A 16,495-nucleotide genomic window follows, 5' to 3' on the forward strand; every position below is an offset into this window, starting at 1 on the left:
TGTTCGTTTTTACCGTAGAAAATAAAGGAATCTTGAAAATCCTTTTTGTCTCAATTACTAAATAAGACTTGAGAACCTGGACAATTCGCAGATTCTTTACAGTTATCGAGATAATGATTCATAAAGGTAATTTTCTTTCAATTTGCATTTGACCCTGCGATATTTTTTATTTTATCTTAAATCTAATTTCTTCGACGCCTGTCGTTTTTAACATAATATTTCCTTGTAGTCCCGCATGCACGCGTACGAATGGCGTTACAGCTGTTTGCAATATATATATCGTTATCGATACCTTATCTGTCACCAAATATATGATATAGAAAAAGCGTACACTATTATCATATATGTATGGAATTTAACCACTTAACTCACAGATGTGCTCAGCTAGAGGAACCCCTTCCACGAATAATTTTAATTAAGTGTGTTTGAAGATACAGCTTCTCCCTCTTTCCAGTATCATCCATCGAGTGTTCTCGTCACTCTGAGGAGCCTGACGCCCTGGCTGCAAACCTCGTTACCCTAAACGTTCCGGTAGCGCCTCTTCTCAACATTATCCGTGACTGCTACAACCTTTTTCACGCTCCACTCTAACATGACAGCGTAGCAACAGACTGTTGCACTGATGTCCATTCCCGAATGTACAGCTTAGCTTTACATTATGGTGTATATGCTTGCAGGCACTATCATTCTCGGATCAGATTCGGTATATAAGGAAAAAATAGTGTTTTCTATGCCTTCGCCTCTGACAGCTTTGAAAGTTATGATTCTATTGCGATCTCAAGGATATCGAACTCAGCCTTTTCCTTATTAACTCTAATCAGGTTCAGAATGAGGTTTAGATTTTAGCAGGGTTCTAGAAAAAAAAAAAGGCGCTGGACTCTAAATGTTTCGACGTCAAAAACATGTTATTACTTCAGAGTTCTAAAAGCAATAAAAATGTAATAGATAAAATCCCTTGACGATAACACGACATCCATGTTGCTACCTTTTACCGATCCGCTACATAGCGCGCACATATATGTACATAAATTTTTCAGAAGAAACTTGTTCCTCGTTAAGCTATTAAGCGAATTAGATCAAAACAACTTCTAATTAAATTACTATTTTGATGTCGGCTATATGCTTTTGCCCCCTTTTCATATATTTTCAGTGTACCTACAAGTGAGTTACTACTTCGGGAGTCATCAGTCGAGACGAAACGTCTACAAACTTCTTCAGTTTGGTACTATGTTGTGTCTGTGTGTCCCCTCCATTATCTAACTAGTTATAATTTGCTCCCGGTTAGGTTTCATTTTCCCCAGCTTTATTTTTATTTTCCACTGATTCCGGGCAATATTTGCCCATTTTTGATATAGGTATGCCGAGTAGTAAGTAAATTGATGCCTATTAACGCACGGAACAGGCAAGACAGATTTAACAGATATTGTAATGCTTAATAATTTATGCGTCCATGTAACACAGAATATTAAACGTAATCATTGTATCTCACCTGATGGTAAGGAAGAAGATATCCTGAACATAATAAAGCGTACGCTTTGTCAATTGTAAAATACAAAGGTATACGAGGAGCATTCTTTCGTCATTTACTCTACCTAAATGTTTCCGATCTACAGGTTCAGCTAGCATAATATCAATCATAATACAAACGAGCAGCGATACTGAAAAAGACTGTAGATACAAAAGACCTTACGTTAAGCTGAGCTTGACCAGCAGCGGCCAGGCAAGAAAATCGTCCACTATATGTAAACAAAAGAGCAGAAGAGTCTTTGTCAAGAAATCCTAGCACATTAGTTTGAGGAAGGCCTGTCGACATTACGATATTGTCAGAAATGACGTTTCCTCTAAGTATTAATTGCGTTAACCAAACAAAGATGTTAATAAGAGTTCATAATTATATTATACGTAATTATTCGAGCTAGACTGATCGATCTTACCCTGTAAAGTAAAAGCCCTTAGCTTCACTACGGTGATAAAAAATAATCTTAATCGTTCTAACTATTTGATTATCACAATCTTTAATTGGAAAGAAGTCACTGGGAGCAATAGTACAGATACTTCTCTAGAACTTTAATGCCATTGGCACACAGCCGCCTGTCGCAAGTTTTAGTGATAGGATTCCGATTCTGATCTTATTGAATTCATTCTATTGGCAGGTAATGTTATTTGGTGAGCACACGTGAGGTTAGAAAGCTTCAGCAGCAGAAAATATAGCGACTAATATTACTAAATCAATATAATTAAAAATAATACGGTTATATTACTCAGAAATGATTATCATGATATTACTCAAAAGGATAACCGCTAGGAGTATTGCAGAATCATCGAGTTGCTTGTTAGGAATGAGTACTTTGTTCTCTACGATTCAATAGCTGAATAATTTGTCAGGAACATGCTCGAAACGTACTTACGGCAAAATAACGTTTATTAAATGATAAGATGATCTTCGTTCTTAATTGTATAGATTACGGAACTACAATGTTTATAGTAATATTTGCTATATTTACCATTAATTTTAGACTCTTCCATTTACGTGATGAACATTTGGAGGGAGTCTGCCACAAGCTTCCGTCTTGCTGTGTTTCACTGTGTAAAAGCTCGATATGTAGAATTAAGTTAAGGGCATTGTAGCAACATGCCGATACGATTAAAATTCCTATAATGGGCACTATAGGTGCAGAATACGTCCTGTAATTGTGTATTTATTAAACACGTTTATGATTTATTCAAGCACGTAGACATCAGACTCGATTAACCACTTACCGTTTCGAGGCTCAAACAAACAAATTAGCTGCTAAGTGAGGAGCGATTTTCATGAAATTTATAAGACTAGCGCCTGACCAATTTATGCTTCTTTCCATTTTGCATGTCTTTTATTACAGTTACTACATCGTAGTAATATGAAATTTTTACCCTTTCTTCAATTGAATCGGACCGAATGGAAATGAATGGCTAGAATAGTTATGAGACAAAGTTAGTAAAAAAATAATGGCGGGCTCTTCAATATACCCTTTCCGCTTTCCCTCTCCACCGTTTGTTTACTTCTATATTCCCTTCGGCAACTCTACCTCCTCTATAAAGCAGCTGTAATTTCGCTATGTATATATATATAGCAGAATGTGGGATTCAGACTCCAAACATGACTGTGCTAGGAAAGCAACTAGACATTAAAGGGTATAAAGGGGCATTAGCTTGGGTACTTAACTTATTTTTCCTTTTTGCGGGAGTCAAAAAGCTACAGAGGTAACCCAGGATTATTGTGTCATCTACCGGGTAGACTCCGTATCCGAGAAGACATCTCTAAAGATGGCACCTCAGAATTGCAGGATGCACCCCGTTTTGACACAACAGTTAACCCGGAAACAGAATTACACACGTTCGTGAACACAAATCGTCTTTATATTTTATCAGCTGAGTAAACAGTACAACGAATTACGCCTTCTCATTGCCCTTCGACCATGTACGAAAACGGCGCAAACAAAGCAAGGTCACCTAACAAAGGGTCACACGATAAAAATAATTAAAGCTGCCCTGCAGGGCCTTGAGTGAAATATTGTTTTGCGGTTACCGTATATTACAAACTTTGTTCTGACAAATTACGATCTTTCTGAATAGCAGCCAACGAAATCCGTAACGGTACGCTTACAATTAAGAGTCTCAAAAAGTGGGTGGGCGAATTCTTTAACATAAGAACTGAGAACGTTTTACGAAACTGAATAAGTAACTGAAATCGGTTAACAAAAAAAAAAGCTCGTATGAGTTGGAAGCGAAAGCGTAATGAAGTACCCCATTGCTGGAATTCAAGTGAAATGTCGTATTTCTTGTGGGGCAGAAGAGCGCCATTACTTTTTGACCAATCCAATCGGGACTACGAAAACACGTGAAATCCTGTAAGGATGTGTAAGGCTTCGTGGGTCTTATGATTTTTTTCCATAACGCTGTGCACTAAAACTGTCATTAATATTCTAGGGTCAACAAATAGACGTCAGGGATTTACGAATGCTCTTCGCTTTCGAGTGAAGTACTTCTTATTCTTCTAGCCTAACCGTTTCATCATTAGATTGCCATAACACTATGTGCGAAATTTAAAAAGGCAAACATTGTATTTTTAATTAATTTTCAAATTTTGCTTCTTCATTTTTGCTAAGTCTAATCAGGGTTCTTGTAGAGGCAATGCTTATAATTACTTAGTCAAACAAACGGGATAATTGCGTATAGCAATACGGATACCTAAAGATGTCAATATAAGGAAAAAAAGGTTTTTATCTTGGCATTTTTTCCTCATGTAGGATCCGTTAAATCATTTATGACCAGTGCTTTCGTCGTTTGTACTTTTTGTTTGGGTTTAATGGGGGTGGGCCTCAATTGTCACCCAAAAATAATACCAAACATTAATGACTTCGCGTCGTCATGCTGGTTTCTTTATTTTGCACCCCATCAAAAGTTGCAAGCGCTGCGAACATCGGAGTAGCATAGTATAGCATGTTATTAAGCAAGCATCCCTTACACACAAATTCACTTAAAAGTTCATAATAGAAACTGAAGGGCGCCTACCAATTTCTATTTTTCATCCAAGCGAAGTGAGGCCCCGCTTGCTTGATTGCGCTCATTCACACAGTAACAACAAAAGCAGCAGTAACAACAGGAACTACTGTTGTTTCATCGCTAATTTAGAGATGCTTCCACCGTTTCCCATGTGAAAATGGTTCCGTACGCATGAACGATCGAGTCGCTGACTTCGATTATTGGGTTCTTTCAGAAACTCATAGAAAACGTTTCAAACAAAGAGGGGGGCGGTTGGACAAGTGCGCAAAAAACCATTGCATTTGGGGTTGAGAAGATAATAGTACGAGTTTGTAAGAGCGGATTACTTCAGATAAAAGCTAAATGGACGACCGCTAGCTGACAAGAAAAGAGAGAGAGAGAGAGAGAGAGAGAGAGAGTTTCCGAAGAAGAAGCAAACTATGGTGGCGTCGCTTATTCCTGCCGCTGTAGTTAGGACAAGTTAAACGACATCAGTATTAACCCTTAAAAGCAGGACATTATCTCGACTATTGTTCTAATACACGACATGAACTACATGCCATATAGTACGTCCAGCGTGACATAGATAGTTAAATTCACGGGAAAAAAGAGACAAACAGAAGGAATTGCAAGGTGTAATTTTTTTGGCTTTATTTAATAAACGTTTGTTCGTAACTGCATGACCCTTTGGGAACATATAATGATGGGAACAACATGTCAAAAAGCCACCACGACCGTGTTTCGCATCTAAAAGGAAGAGATGTGATTTTACTTAGTTAGTGCTATTTAAATGGCGTTGCTCCTCTGAGCAATAGTAGGATCTTTTTTGAAAGAGTGACCAGCTTTTGAGGCACAGCACATGTCAAAAGCGCTACGTTTGCGTTTACCACTGAGCAGTGGCCAAGCTCGGGGACCCCTTTCCATCCTAAACCCGAAATAGCATTAAATGCCCGATCAGGCTGCGATAATAATACCTAATTGCTCCTCATAGCTGTATTTTTTTATTTGTAGCCTCTAAAAAAGATTACCTTATTCCAGCAACTGAAATATAAAAAAAAAATACATTAAACATTTCTTTTTCCACATATGGGTAGTTGTGGGGCAGAGTCCTCCGATAGTTCTGGCGTGAGCTTAGTACTGTGAGAAACTCAGACAATGTGACTTAATTTTTTTCTAATTTGATGATCCCGTGTATTTCTATCGATGAATATAAATAAATAAAAAAAGAAAAATGTTTTTGTTCCTATCAAGAGCTCTTGATTGGAGCTTAATGAGAATTTTTTTAATGTGGGCTCAATTAATTGAATACAATACCTCAGTTACAAGCGTGTATAGATTAGCCTTTGTTTCTCATTATGTGGTGGACAGTCTATCCAAAATAATTACTATATTTGTGCTCGAAACTGGATATTTTTATACGTTAGGACCTCTAACTTACCTTTACACAATTAACTATTGTTGTAACAACAATAAACAGTGCTCCAGCTGACACACATCATCTAAAAACCATATTTGACAATTCTTCCTGTTCTACTATGGTAATTATTGTTGCTATTGTAAGAGAGAGATGCACAGTGATGAGGGCGATTAACAGGCTTCAAGTTGTACGAGTTGAGGTAAGTCCTTTCTTAGTAAGACTTATTTTGCATAATTTTTTCTCTTAACTGAAAATGTCTTGTGTTTTTTTACGACGAAGTCGACGCAAAGGGGTCCACAGTATAATAGCTATTTAACTTAACAAATTCGTGGTAATTTTATAGTGGAAGTTCAAAGCGGTATTTACATTGAGATCTCACACCACTAATGAAATCTTCTCTTTCTGACCACTAGGACATGGTCTATAAGTGCCATCAATAACTTTATTGTTAATTTTCAAATCAAATTGTCAATTTTATCAAAGGAGATTAAATCGTAGGAGTACTATGCGATTTAGAATTCTTTCTAAACCCAGCACTATAGAAAGTTATGGACAAAGCAGCGCTGTGAAAAAGAACGTGGAAGCACGAATAACGATACTCGTAGATCGTGCTTCCACGTGAGTTAGTTTTGTTGATGAGAATATACTCTCAGCATCGGGCCTCTTTCGTCTCACAGCAGTAAGAATAGCGGTAACAGAGGGCGAAGTGTACGAAGAGGCGCCGTGCCTAGGCTAACCGTTTTTACCGACTGAGCCTGTGGCTGACAGGCACGATTAAAATTCTTTACTCTTGCAATTCACATTCAACAGAAATTAAGTGTGCGCATTTGCCAACTTCGTTCCGACTGTTAAGCTAGTGTAATATGGTACAGGCTGTTATCATCATGAAACCCTAATTTCGGCTAAACTTAGTTCGCTGTGTAACTAGATTCAGCTTTGTGGTGTTTGGTGGAGTGACCTGAGGTACATGTGTGAATGTGGGTACTTGTAAAGAATATTTCCAGTCGAAATGGCCATGAAAGCAGCCGCAACGCAAATACTGATATGAAGGTCGTCAACCACTGGTTCCAATTTTTTCTCATAGAAGACAGCGATAACTCTAAATAGTAGCTTCTGGTAAACTCATTTAGTTAACGATACTAAAAAATCAAACAGCCATGAATAAAGAAAAGAAAACAGAACCTTTGAAAGCGCGAAGCCTATGCCGTCCTGGTGAATGTTCTCGAGCCCGAAATTATCATAACAATCTACAAAGAAGAATGATTAAGACAGTGTTAAATCAACATGGAGACAAATCTAGGTGTGCTGCACTTAATGTTTTTGGCCAGAATACCCTTCACTAATTCATGACATTCACGCATGACATGACAGAAACAACGAAGATGAATATGCGATCTTTCAACAGGATCACAATAGCAAAAGCTAAAGATCCAGCTAACTCTATTAAAACTAAACTGCTAGAATATCTTCTGGGAAGCAGGGAGGCGTTTCGCCAGGGTAGTAACAATGCTTGCTGGTTCAGTGGGGCCGATTTGATGCAAGGAATAATTAAAAGAAAGTCTAATAAAAAAAAAAACAAAGTGATCGTCGGGTGTATCAAACTGCGGGGCCCAGGCTAACCATGAAAGGTAAAAGGCAAGATTACTCTTATAACCCTTCGCACAAGTACAGCTCAAAAGCTAATCCCTGGAATTAATGAAGAAGCTTTCAACATAAAGCCATTCCTTATTAAAAATGCAACAATAGGAGTTACAGAATGCAGTCCTGCAAAACTGGAATGACTGTAACCAATCAAGGCCACACAGGTACATCGCATGGACGAAATAGATGTCTACGTATAGATCGTAGACTCATGTAATACGAGCAACGTTTTAAATGGTATCGAGTTGTTTAAGAACTATATGTCATCAGAACATCAAAAGGTGATAAGTTAAAGGAAAACTGGTAGTTCAAGCCCTTGGTTTCGGAACCGTGAGGCTAATCACGCGAAAGAAAGATATGACGGTCCGGCATTTGACGACCGAGGTGCTATTTGTCTTCAAGATGCAAATATCGTTCGCTGGTCCAACGGAGGGGAACTGAAAGATAGAATGTAACAGGTATGCGATCATACTACGTGAACGCAAGACTAAGCCAAGGGTAAAAATGGAGGGACGTCTGTATGATTTCAAGCCAACAAACAAGACGTCGAATGAGATTTAAGTAAAACTAGAAGCGCATATCAATAAACCGCAAATAGGTCTCTAGGACTTCCATGCTCTGCTGTATTGGGGAGGACAGAGTTCCTACATGGGAACGAGTTGTAGCGCTCGCGTGGTGAGGATACCAAATGTGAAACTTATATTCAGAACAAACAGCATCATGCCAGCTATTACAAAAAACCGGCTCAAAGTGGCGTTGACACGTGAGATTTGTACTCTCTTAAAGAATCGATATTGGGTAATGATCAACACCAGGTAGTAATCATCTCAAAGTACAGCAAATTTTATATGCTCAAGAACGAAACCGAAATGATTGAGTCATGTGGGATTATCTTGGATGGTATTGAATACACACTGATGAAAATGTTAAACCGCTGTGAAGGAATGGAGGAAAAGGATCGCATAGTATCCCAGGAAAAGTCTGAGTAATGTGGAAGAAGAGTTTATTGTTATTTCACGTTATACACCTGGATCAAATGGCATTTCGGAACTGACACATAGAACTATATTCGAGCTAGTTCGAACAATGTTGCTCTATGCAAACTTGCTGGCCAATAAAAACTGCAGTATACACAGTACGTCTATTAAAACTGGTCATCAATAATACGAAAGCAAACTTGCCGCCGTGCAAAATAATTACACAAAGACAACCTCTGTCAAATAATCCTTACCCATTCGATGCGAGATGTTACCGAGGTTGGTTCCAACCCCAGTAAACGAAAGGTGGTTGCTTTTAGCCATCCAGTAGTCTTTGTCAACCTGAATTCTATGTGAACATCTATGGACTCTAGGATCGTGCAACTAACCGGATTATGCGGTCAAAAACCTTGGGTTCCTAACGGCGTAGCAACAAAAGTTCGGCAGCCATTGCTAGAAGTAGATCGAATCATAAGACGAGACAAGCCATGTACTGGCAGCTCTGGCAAACACGACGGGGTATAAGAGACATCAACCCAATGCGAAAATGAACCGAAAGATTGCTTGTGAGCCTACGAACCACCGTGGGAAACCGACGACATCGAAGATGGCACAAAACGAACCCAGCTAAGGGACAGAACATCAATCAGAAGACCGAGCAAATATGGGGCCCTGGTGGTGGAGCTTTAGAGAAACGCTAGTTCATGTCAGCGAAAAAAGTAAGAGCAGATGATTATAGAAGAACTGAATGCGATGGATAAGCACTGAGTATAGAGAATTAAAACCTACCACTCGAAAATAGACCTATCGACAATCGATGGATTTTCAACTCAGAATAGGAAGATCGAGAAACTGCGTGCGGGAGTCGTAATACGTGGATTTACTTGACAATATAATCGGCACTAGCCGAACGCATTCGCGCTAGTTTTTCATTTTGAGATCTTCAGAAGAGTACGATTTATTTTTATCTAAAAATATTTTAACGTTTTACAGAGAGACAGACATGTCTAGAGTATTTCTAGCAGCTACTTTACCAGGCGAAATATATGTATGTATATATAGGAAAAGTTGAATGTTGACCAGCCAGAAAACGCTTACAGGTTGCACAAAATAATTTACGGACTGAAGCAACTTCCACGATATTTCAACAAAAAACAAATGTGTTATTTAGTCTGGCACGTACCTATTATTATACTAGGAAAAAAGGAATTTAATTTTGATCTTCGTATGTATAGGCAATACGATTGTGACTAATTTAGCAAGAAACTATTACTGATTTAAGAGCCAATATCCAAAAATATTTTTGCATTACAGATAAACTATCTCGAAGGACACGAGATTGCTATAGACGAAGACTACAATATATCTATGAGTCGGACAACATATATCGTGGAACTGTTCCAGGTGCCGCACGATAAGCCGGCAAGCATACCGATCAATGGTCACTTGCATGGAAATTATGATTTAGCTGGTGATCTTCCGTATAGGGCACTTATTGGATGATTAATTTATGCGCCAATCGAAACTTTGTTATCAATTTTCTGGGCAAGTTTCTGGACGATTATGCAAAAAGATACTGGGTTAGGGCGTTGAGAGCACTCTGATACTTACAAGGGAGCAGGAGGTTCTGAACAACGTTCCCTAGAACAGAAAGCGGGATTAAGGGAAGTTTAATAGGTCAGATTCGTACGACAGAAATTGTAGAAGAAAACGTTGATCAGCCAGAGATTTTTTCAGTTAAACGGTGGAGTGATTCTGTGGGAGCCGAATGTGCAGAGGCCAGTGATCTGCCAGTGCCTCAATCACAGTTAGGTGCTTCGAGCTTATGTAGTCAATCTGATCAAGCAACTACCTGAGTATATTGTGGAGCAGTATCGGTCCGCTGATAAAAATTTATAGTCAATTATTGAGTGAGTCAGAAACCCTGTTTCTCATGAAACATTTAAGCGTGTAAGCGTAAAAAGCGTAGTAAAAGGGTACCAGGAGAAAGAGCTGTTAGTCGACTATAGACATACAAAGCATCAACTCACTTATTATTTATATGATTCATACTAAGTTCTGGAATTAACAGCATATAGTCGAACTTTGCACTCTGACTGAAGTTTGTAGCACAGTTAAAGATGTATAAGACTATTTGTGTTGTTGTAATCACCATGTGGTCAACTGGAGTTCGTGCGAATCATGAATTCTTTCGAGTATAAAGCGGATTGTGACAAACGGCGCGATACAGCATCCTATTGTGCAGGTTTTGCTTAGAAAGGAGAGAGTATAAAAATATCGAGACATAAGGTCAAGTCCACAGGCATACAACGATGTTCTTGAAGAAAAAGGTGTGGGCCTCTTTGGTCTCGTAGCAGTAAGAAAAGCTGTAACAGAGGGCGAAGCATACGGAGAAAAACAACAGCCGAGAGGCACCGCCGTTAGGTTGGTTATGTTTTATGACTGAGCTTGTAACCGACAGATCCGAGTTAAATTCGTCACTCATGCGCTTCGCGTTTGACATGTAGTATCGTGTGCTTGCATTCACCAACTCCACTCCGACTGTAGGCTAGTTGAGTGAGGTATAGATGCACAGATTCGAATAAAGGACATCCGGCTAAAGCCTACTGCAAGACCTCGAGTGCCTATTAGACCTTTCTACAGGGAACCATTAGACAGAAAAATAACAATGAACATCCGCTGAGTGCACGTCGAGTCCGATTTTAACTATAGTGAGATCTTAAATTCTGGAAACTAGAAAAAACTGTATATACGAAATATTATTATGTAACAACCACTATTGAGTCAGACATACTGCTAAAACAAGGTATGAAAATGAGGCCTAATTCAATTTGGTCAAGCATTAACACTTGTAATTCCTACTCAGTTAATCAATATTACATATGAAGGAACGAGCAACAATATAAATATGTATATGCTAAATAAATTTAAGAAGAATCCATGCCCGGCGTAGCTTTGCTGTCGGAGAGGCCTTGACGCGTCATGTCATGCACAAATTCAGAAATATCAGTAAGAAACATTTATATCAATTTTGCTATATTAGAACGAGAGAAGACACCTTCCCCCATTCACTGTATCGTAATGTCTTAAAACGACGAACTAATGGGAAAAGTAGTGGTCTGAGCCTCTCCTTGGCTTTTAGATGAATACAGCATCAGTTCAGCAAGTGGTTTAAAATTAACGATTGCAAAAGGAGTCCAAACCAGCTGATCGTCTTACCGTAGAAGCTATAAAATTTTATTTCACCTTGTAGTAAGTTTTGTTATCCTTTGGTGTGAGCTTTCCCATATCATTACGATTGACCCGTATTTCTACTGTCTGTGCTATAGCTGAGATATGGGGTCGATAGCAAGTGCGTCGCCGCGGGTAATGCGTCGTATGTTTGGAGATGACAAGAGCCACTCACTGCCACCTATAGCCCTCAGGCTTTGCCTCAGTCTAGAACATTAAGGTTCTGATGCATTTTTAATCTTGGCAAGAGTAGCGCTTACACCCGGCCCATCTTTCGTTGTTCGAGACAGGAACAACACAGTCACAACTACCAACAAACCCACATATAGAAATACACGTAAGTCGATACCGTAACGTGGACATGCAGAGCACACACACAAGCTTTCATAGCTCCGGCCATTTTAAGCTTACTCTAGACTCGGGTCGTTTTCGAAACTCGAACGAAAACTCGTTCCATTGGTGTTGCTTAATGCTACCTTTGGCATCCTTTACCCAGATTGCTGAGGTTCTGTCGTGCTCTTGCGGACTCAACCTAAGCACCTTGTAGCTGTAGTTACCTCCTAACCTTGCCAGAAAACCTTACTGCCGTTAGCCAGGTTTATCAAAAGTGGTGTCTCTGTACGTACTAATGGAGACGCTAAGCTTTCGTTGCGTCGAGGAGAAATGCATTTTTTTCCGACTTGCAGGGCATTGGTCTTAAAGGTTAGCGTAAAAGCATCGCCAACTGTTGCTAAAGCAGTACGCTAAGCCGTTCTCGCTTTCTTAAGTTAAGAGCCATGAATTTACAAAACATCCCAATTTATGGCTTGGCTATCGTACTTATAGCCCATTAATACAGCGAAGTGTGAACTTCAATTAATTAAATGAGCTGTCAACATAATAAAGAAGGAGCAACAAGATATAAAAAAACATAGTGCGAATCGTTTTATAAAGAAGACACTTGGAACAGAATTACTTATTCCTCGACACTGTTAGAACCTGCAGTGCACATCTTGGCGCACTAAAATCAATCACTGAAAAACCGGAAAGAAGAGACGCAAAGACAAACACGTTCCTGTTCAGTGATTAACCCCTGCCTTTATAGTCAGCCATCAAACATACAGCAGGTGTCGCAGATTGATTCCTAGACGGACTAGCGGATAAACATACAGAAAAACATACTTTATTACGTATTTACGGACCACTATGCAGTTCTATAAACGTATCAGTATACATATATATCTCCAGCATATAAAAACTATTTTATTTCGAAACTGCGGTAATATGCCCTATGTACTTTTTTTAGTATAACTCACTGAGTGTGCGACTACAGCAAGGCACATTTTGCTACTGAATTTAGTTGTTTGGCCGATACTACAGTAAAAATCACCAGTCGTCACTCACAGTTTGTAGAAACGTTTATATAAAATACTATTACCCGTGCAATCTTACATAGCTTATCGTTTTTCTAATTATTGGTGTCAAACAGACCTCTGGTCGTGTGAAGGTAGTTAACTGTGGGATAGAACGGACTAGCGATCTGATAACGTCTCGTACAGCAGTGGCCCGAGTGTTGTCTGCAACATCTTTATCCATTGCTTTTTAAAGAGGAAGCAACCAACGGCAAGGACGAATAGGCTCGCCAAACTGTAGACGGTCCATCGTGTTGATATAGCAACGCCCACAATAGTGACAAGAATACTTTTCTCTGTGGACACTCATATCCGGTCATGCAGATAAAGAGATACTCAGACAAAGGGTGCTAAGGATGCTATTGGGATAGAGCAAACACAGCGACCCACATTAACGACGTACAAATAGGCACACAAAACTGAACCCGGCCAAACAGCGAAAATGCCACCGTCCAAAAAGCCGACACGAGCCAAGAAAGATCATATGTATGATCATACGCATTCATTCAGTGAGTCGGACCTTACGAGTGACAATAGTGTGATGGACGACGACGGGCAAGCGCATGGACGTGCAGATGGGCAAATAGACAGGCCCACGGATCACTAGTTGCTAGACGCTGTTCTGCTGTATGGTTATTTAAATACGCAAACGACACTTAGGTTGAATATCATGGGCCCTTGTTGTCGACATCACAAGAGCTGCCTTTATCCCGCTCACGTCCTTGCTATTCCTCAACTCTATTTTCTATTGCCGTCTTCCCCGTCGCCCCTTCAGTTTGCCAGCTTACAAACTTTCCTATGAACTTGCTTACCCGGTTACGCCCTAGGCACATTTTTAGTCGTGCGTTATTCCTGCTCGCTACGTAATCACAAAAGTCGAAAGAATCAACGCATTCTGCATCTTGCCACTTCAAAACTGAGCTAACTTCCGGTAGATGGCTGTGCTCATATCTGTCCTCGCAGGGAAAGCCGCGCAAGTGGTCGATGGCAATCGATGCTGGCTGTGTTAATTATTTTATAGTTGATGTGGATTGAATGATCCACTTACTCTTAGCCGAATCTGGAAGCCGTGTTAGTCAACGTGCTTTTGATTGACAGTCCGCCGAGAAGACGAGGATAATACAGTAGAAACACTTAGTAACGCAGTAGGGCGTAACGGCGTTGCATAATCCATTTACGTTGTGATTACCTTGCTTCGTAAAGGCAGATGCAGGTTATCAAAGGCATGTCGTAACACCATAGGAGGAACAATGCCGTAGAGTAAAATTCGAGTCAGAGGATTTCTTGGACGCGGTCGACGGCCTTAATAGAGTCGCTTTCGTTGGTGTAGCAGAAGCAGCAGTCGGAGCAGCATTAGCTTAGTTAAGCTGTCAGAGCAGCCTATCCGGGACCTTGGTCAGATTGCAGACTAAACGATAACTAAATAATGTAGGTCAAAAACGAATTTATTTACCTGTATAAATACACAAGGGTGGTATAGAACAAGAGGAGATATATTCAAAAGAGATAACCTGCTTGCTCCTTGTATATAGTTAATGGAGCTCAGTCAGGCGGAATGACGCACCATTATATGGTGATCAGACCATCCAGCCAAATTCTGAGTCAGGGGGGTGTTAAGGGTGGAGATGGAATTGGTAAAAAACGAAATGTTTTGACAAATCGACTCAGCCATTCCCCCATTATGAATAGATAACTTAACTAAGCGAGGTTTTACTTCGCGCTGCCCCGAAAACTGTTCCGGACGTCCAAATGATACAGCGAGTCAATCATGTTCCTATACAAGCTTTAAATTTTTTATCAGAAGCGTAAACGTCGAATAATCAATTTGGCCTATCAAGCGTTTGAAATATATGCTTGAGGTCGGCGGAGTGTGGTTGCACATGTGCAAGGTATACGTATTGGTTTGAGCTGAAGAACAGCGTCTTTAATCACAACTGAGATGACCGAGGAGTAGAAAGGATTAATAATAATAACTCAACTTGTTAAACATGCACACTGTTCTAAAGTGACACATATTTGAAAGCCTAAAAATGGCCATGCGCAATATATCTGGGCATGTTTTTGCGCAAGATACACCCTGTTAACCTTCCTATTCCACTGCTGCGAACATTGCATGATATAGGTTTGATCCGGGCACGGTTATTAGTCATCAAGTACAACTATTAGAAGTTACGAGCATACGCGCTTAGCTTACCCATCAGTTTTTGTTAGACGATTTACATTTTAAGTGAAGGAAATTTGCCAAGTCTGCATCTATTTGATTAAAGTATGGTAAAATGATGCTCCAATACGGCTTGTTGATGCACGCTGGGAGGAAACTTGCTGCGCATAGTTTGTTTTGCCTAGCTCTCTTAAACTTACCAAGAAAGCCGATATAAAGAGTAGTTATTAGTTCCTGACGATGCGCGTACACGACGGAGCCTAGAAGTTTCCACGTGCCGCCACGGCGATCCATACGGACCATACGCAAAATTTGAAAGAACCGCAATCCTCGGAGAGCCGAGGCAGCGAATTTTTGGGTCCCGAGTGCCAGAACGACGATCGACGCCACTATTACGACTATATCTGCAATTTAAAATACAGAAATATGAGGATGATTAAAATGTGCATATACGTACTGTTATCGAAGGTAAATAGAGTCACACCAATGTGTGGAGATGCAAATATATATGGCAAACATATAAGATTAGTTAAGAAGTAAGTACAGCAGCTAACGCAATACCGCTCCTGGCTGGTCGCCTGTAGTTGTCCAAATGCGTTTATCTGGAGCCGATAAACGTGCTAAAGTAAAGCTCGTTCCAGAAAACCAACTTGCAGCCATTTCGAAAATCAGTTCGCTTCTCTGTAATTTACACGAGATCAGCTATTCTCCCCCGCCAGGACAAATATTATAGTCTTGTGCGGCTGCTTCAAATCAACAGTTGACGCAAATGCATATGCGGTTGTCAAAATGACACCAGCGAAATTAACAAGACAATGTCCACGACTGACAAAAAGTAACGCAGACCTCATACTTCAACGACCTCACCCGAAGATGTATTTCCAATATTTAGATTAGGTCGTCGACAAAAGAATGTTTATTATGTCGTTGATTGATCACAAAATGCGTCATGTGTCAACAAAGTTTGACAAGTGTCCTTTTTGGGTAATAAAGCCAATGGAATCGATAGTTCCCTGTTCAGTTCTCTCAAGACTAAGGCAATAAGCAGTCTTCATATCCTCTTTAACGAAAAGGCTTTTATATTGATAGAAAATTCATCAGCAGAAACCATCGCTGACTCGCTCACGAGCAAGAGGATGTGCCTCTAACGCGTAAA

General features: G+C 39.9%; 1 protein-coding gene across 1 annotated transcript in view; it reads right to left on the reverse strand.

Annotated features, from left to right (window-relative positions):
* LOC111244958 (potassium voltage-gated channel subfamily KQT member 1-like) overlaps positions 1-16,495 on the reverse strand; it is a 220,344-nt gene that overhangs the window by 64,266 nt on the left and 139,583 nt on the right. Inside the window, exon 3 of the mRNA XM_086981089.1 lies at positions 15,540-15,743. Within this exon, the coding sequence (XP_086837215.1) occupies positions 15,540-15,743 (204 nt within the window). The remainder of the gene's footprint in view (positions 1-15,539; positions 15,744-16,495) is intronic.

This window comes from Varroa destructor, unplaced genomic scaffold (assembly GCF_002443255.2).
Source record: "Varroa destructor unplaced genomic scaffold, Vdes_3.0 BEIS01000002.1, whole genome shotgun sequence".
Lineage (NCBI taxonomy): Eukaryota > Metazoa > Arthropoda > Arachnida > Mesostigmata > Varroidae > Varroa > Varroa destructor.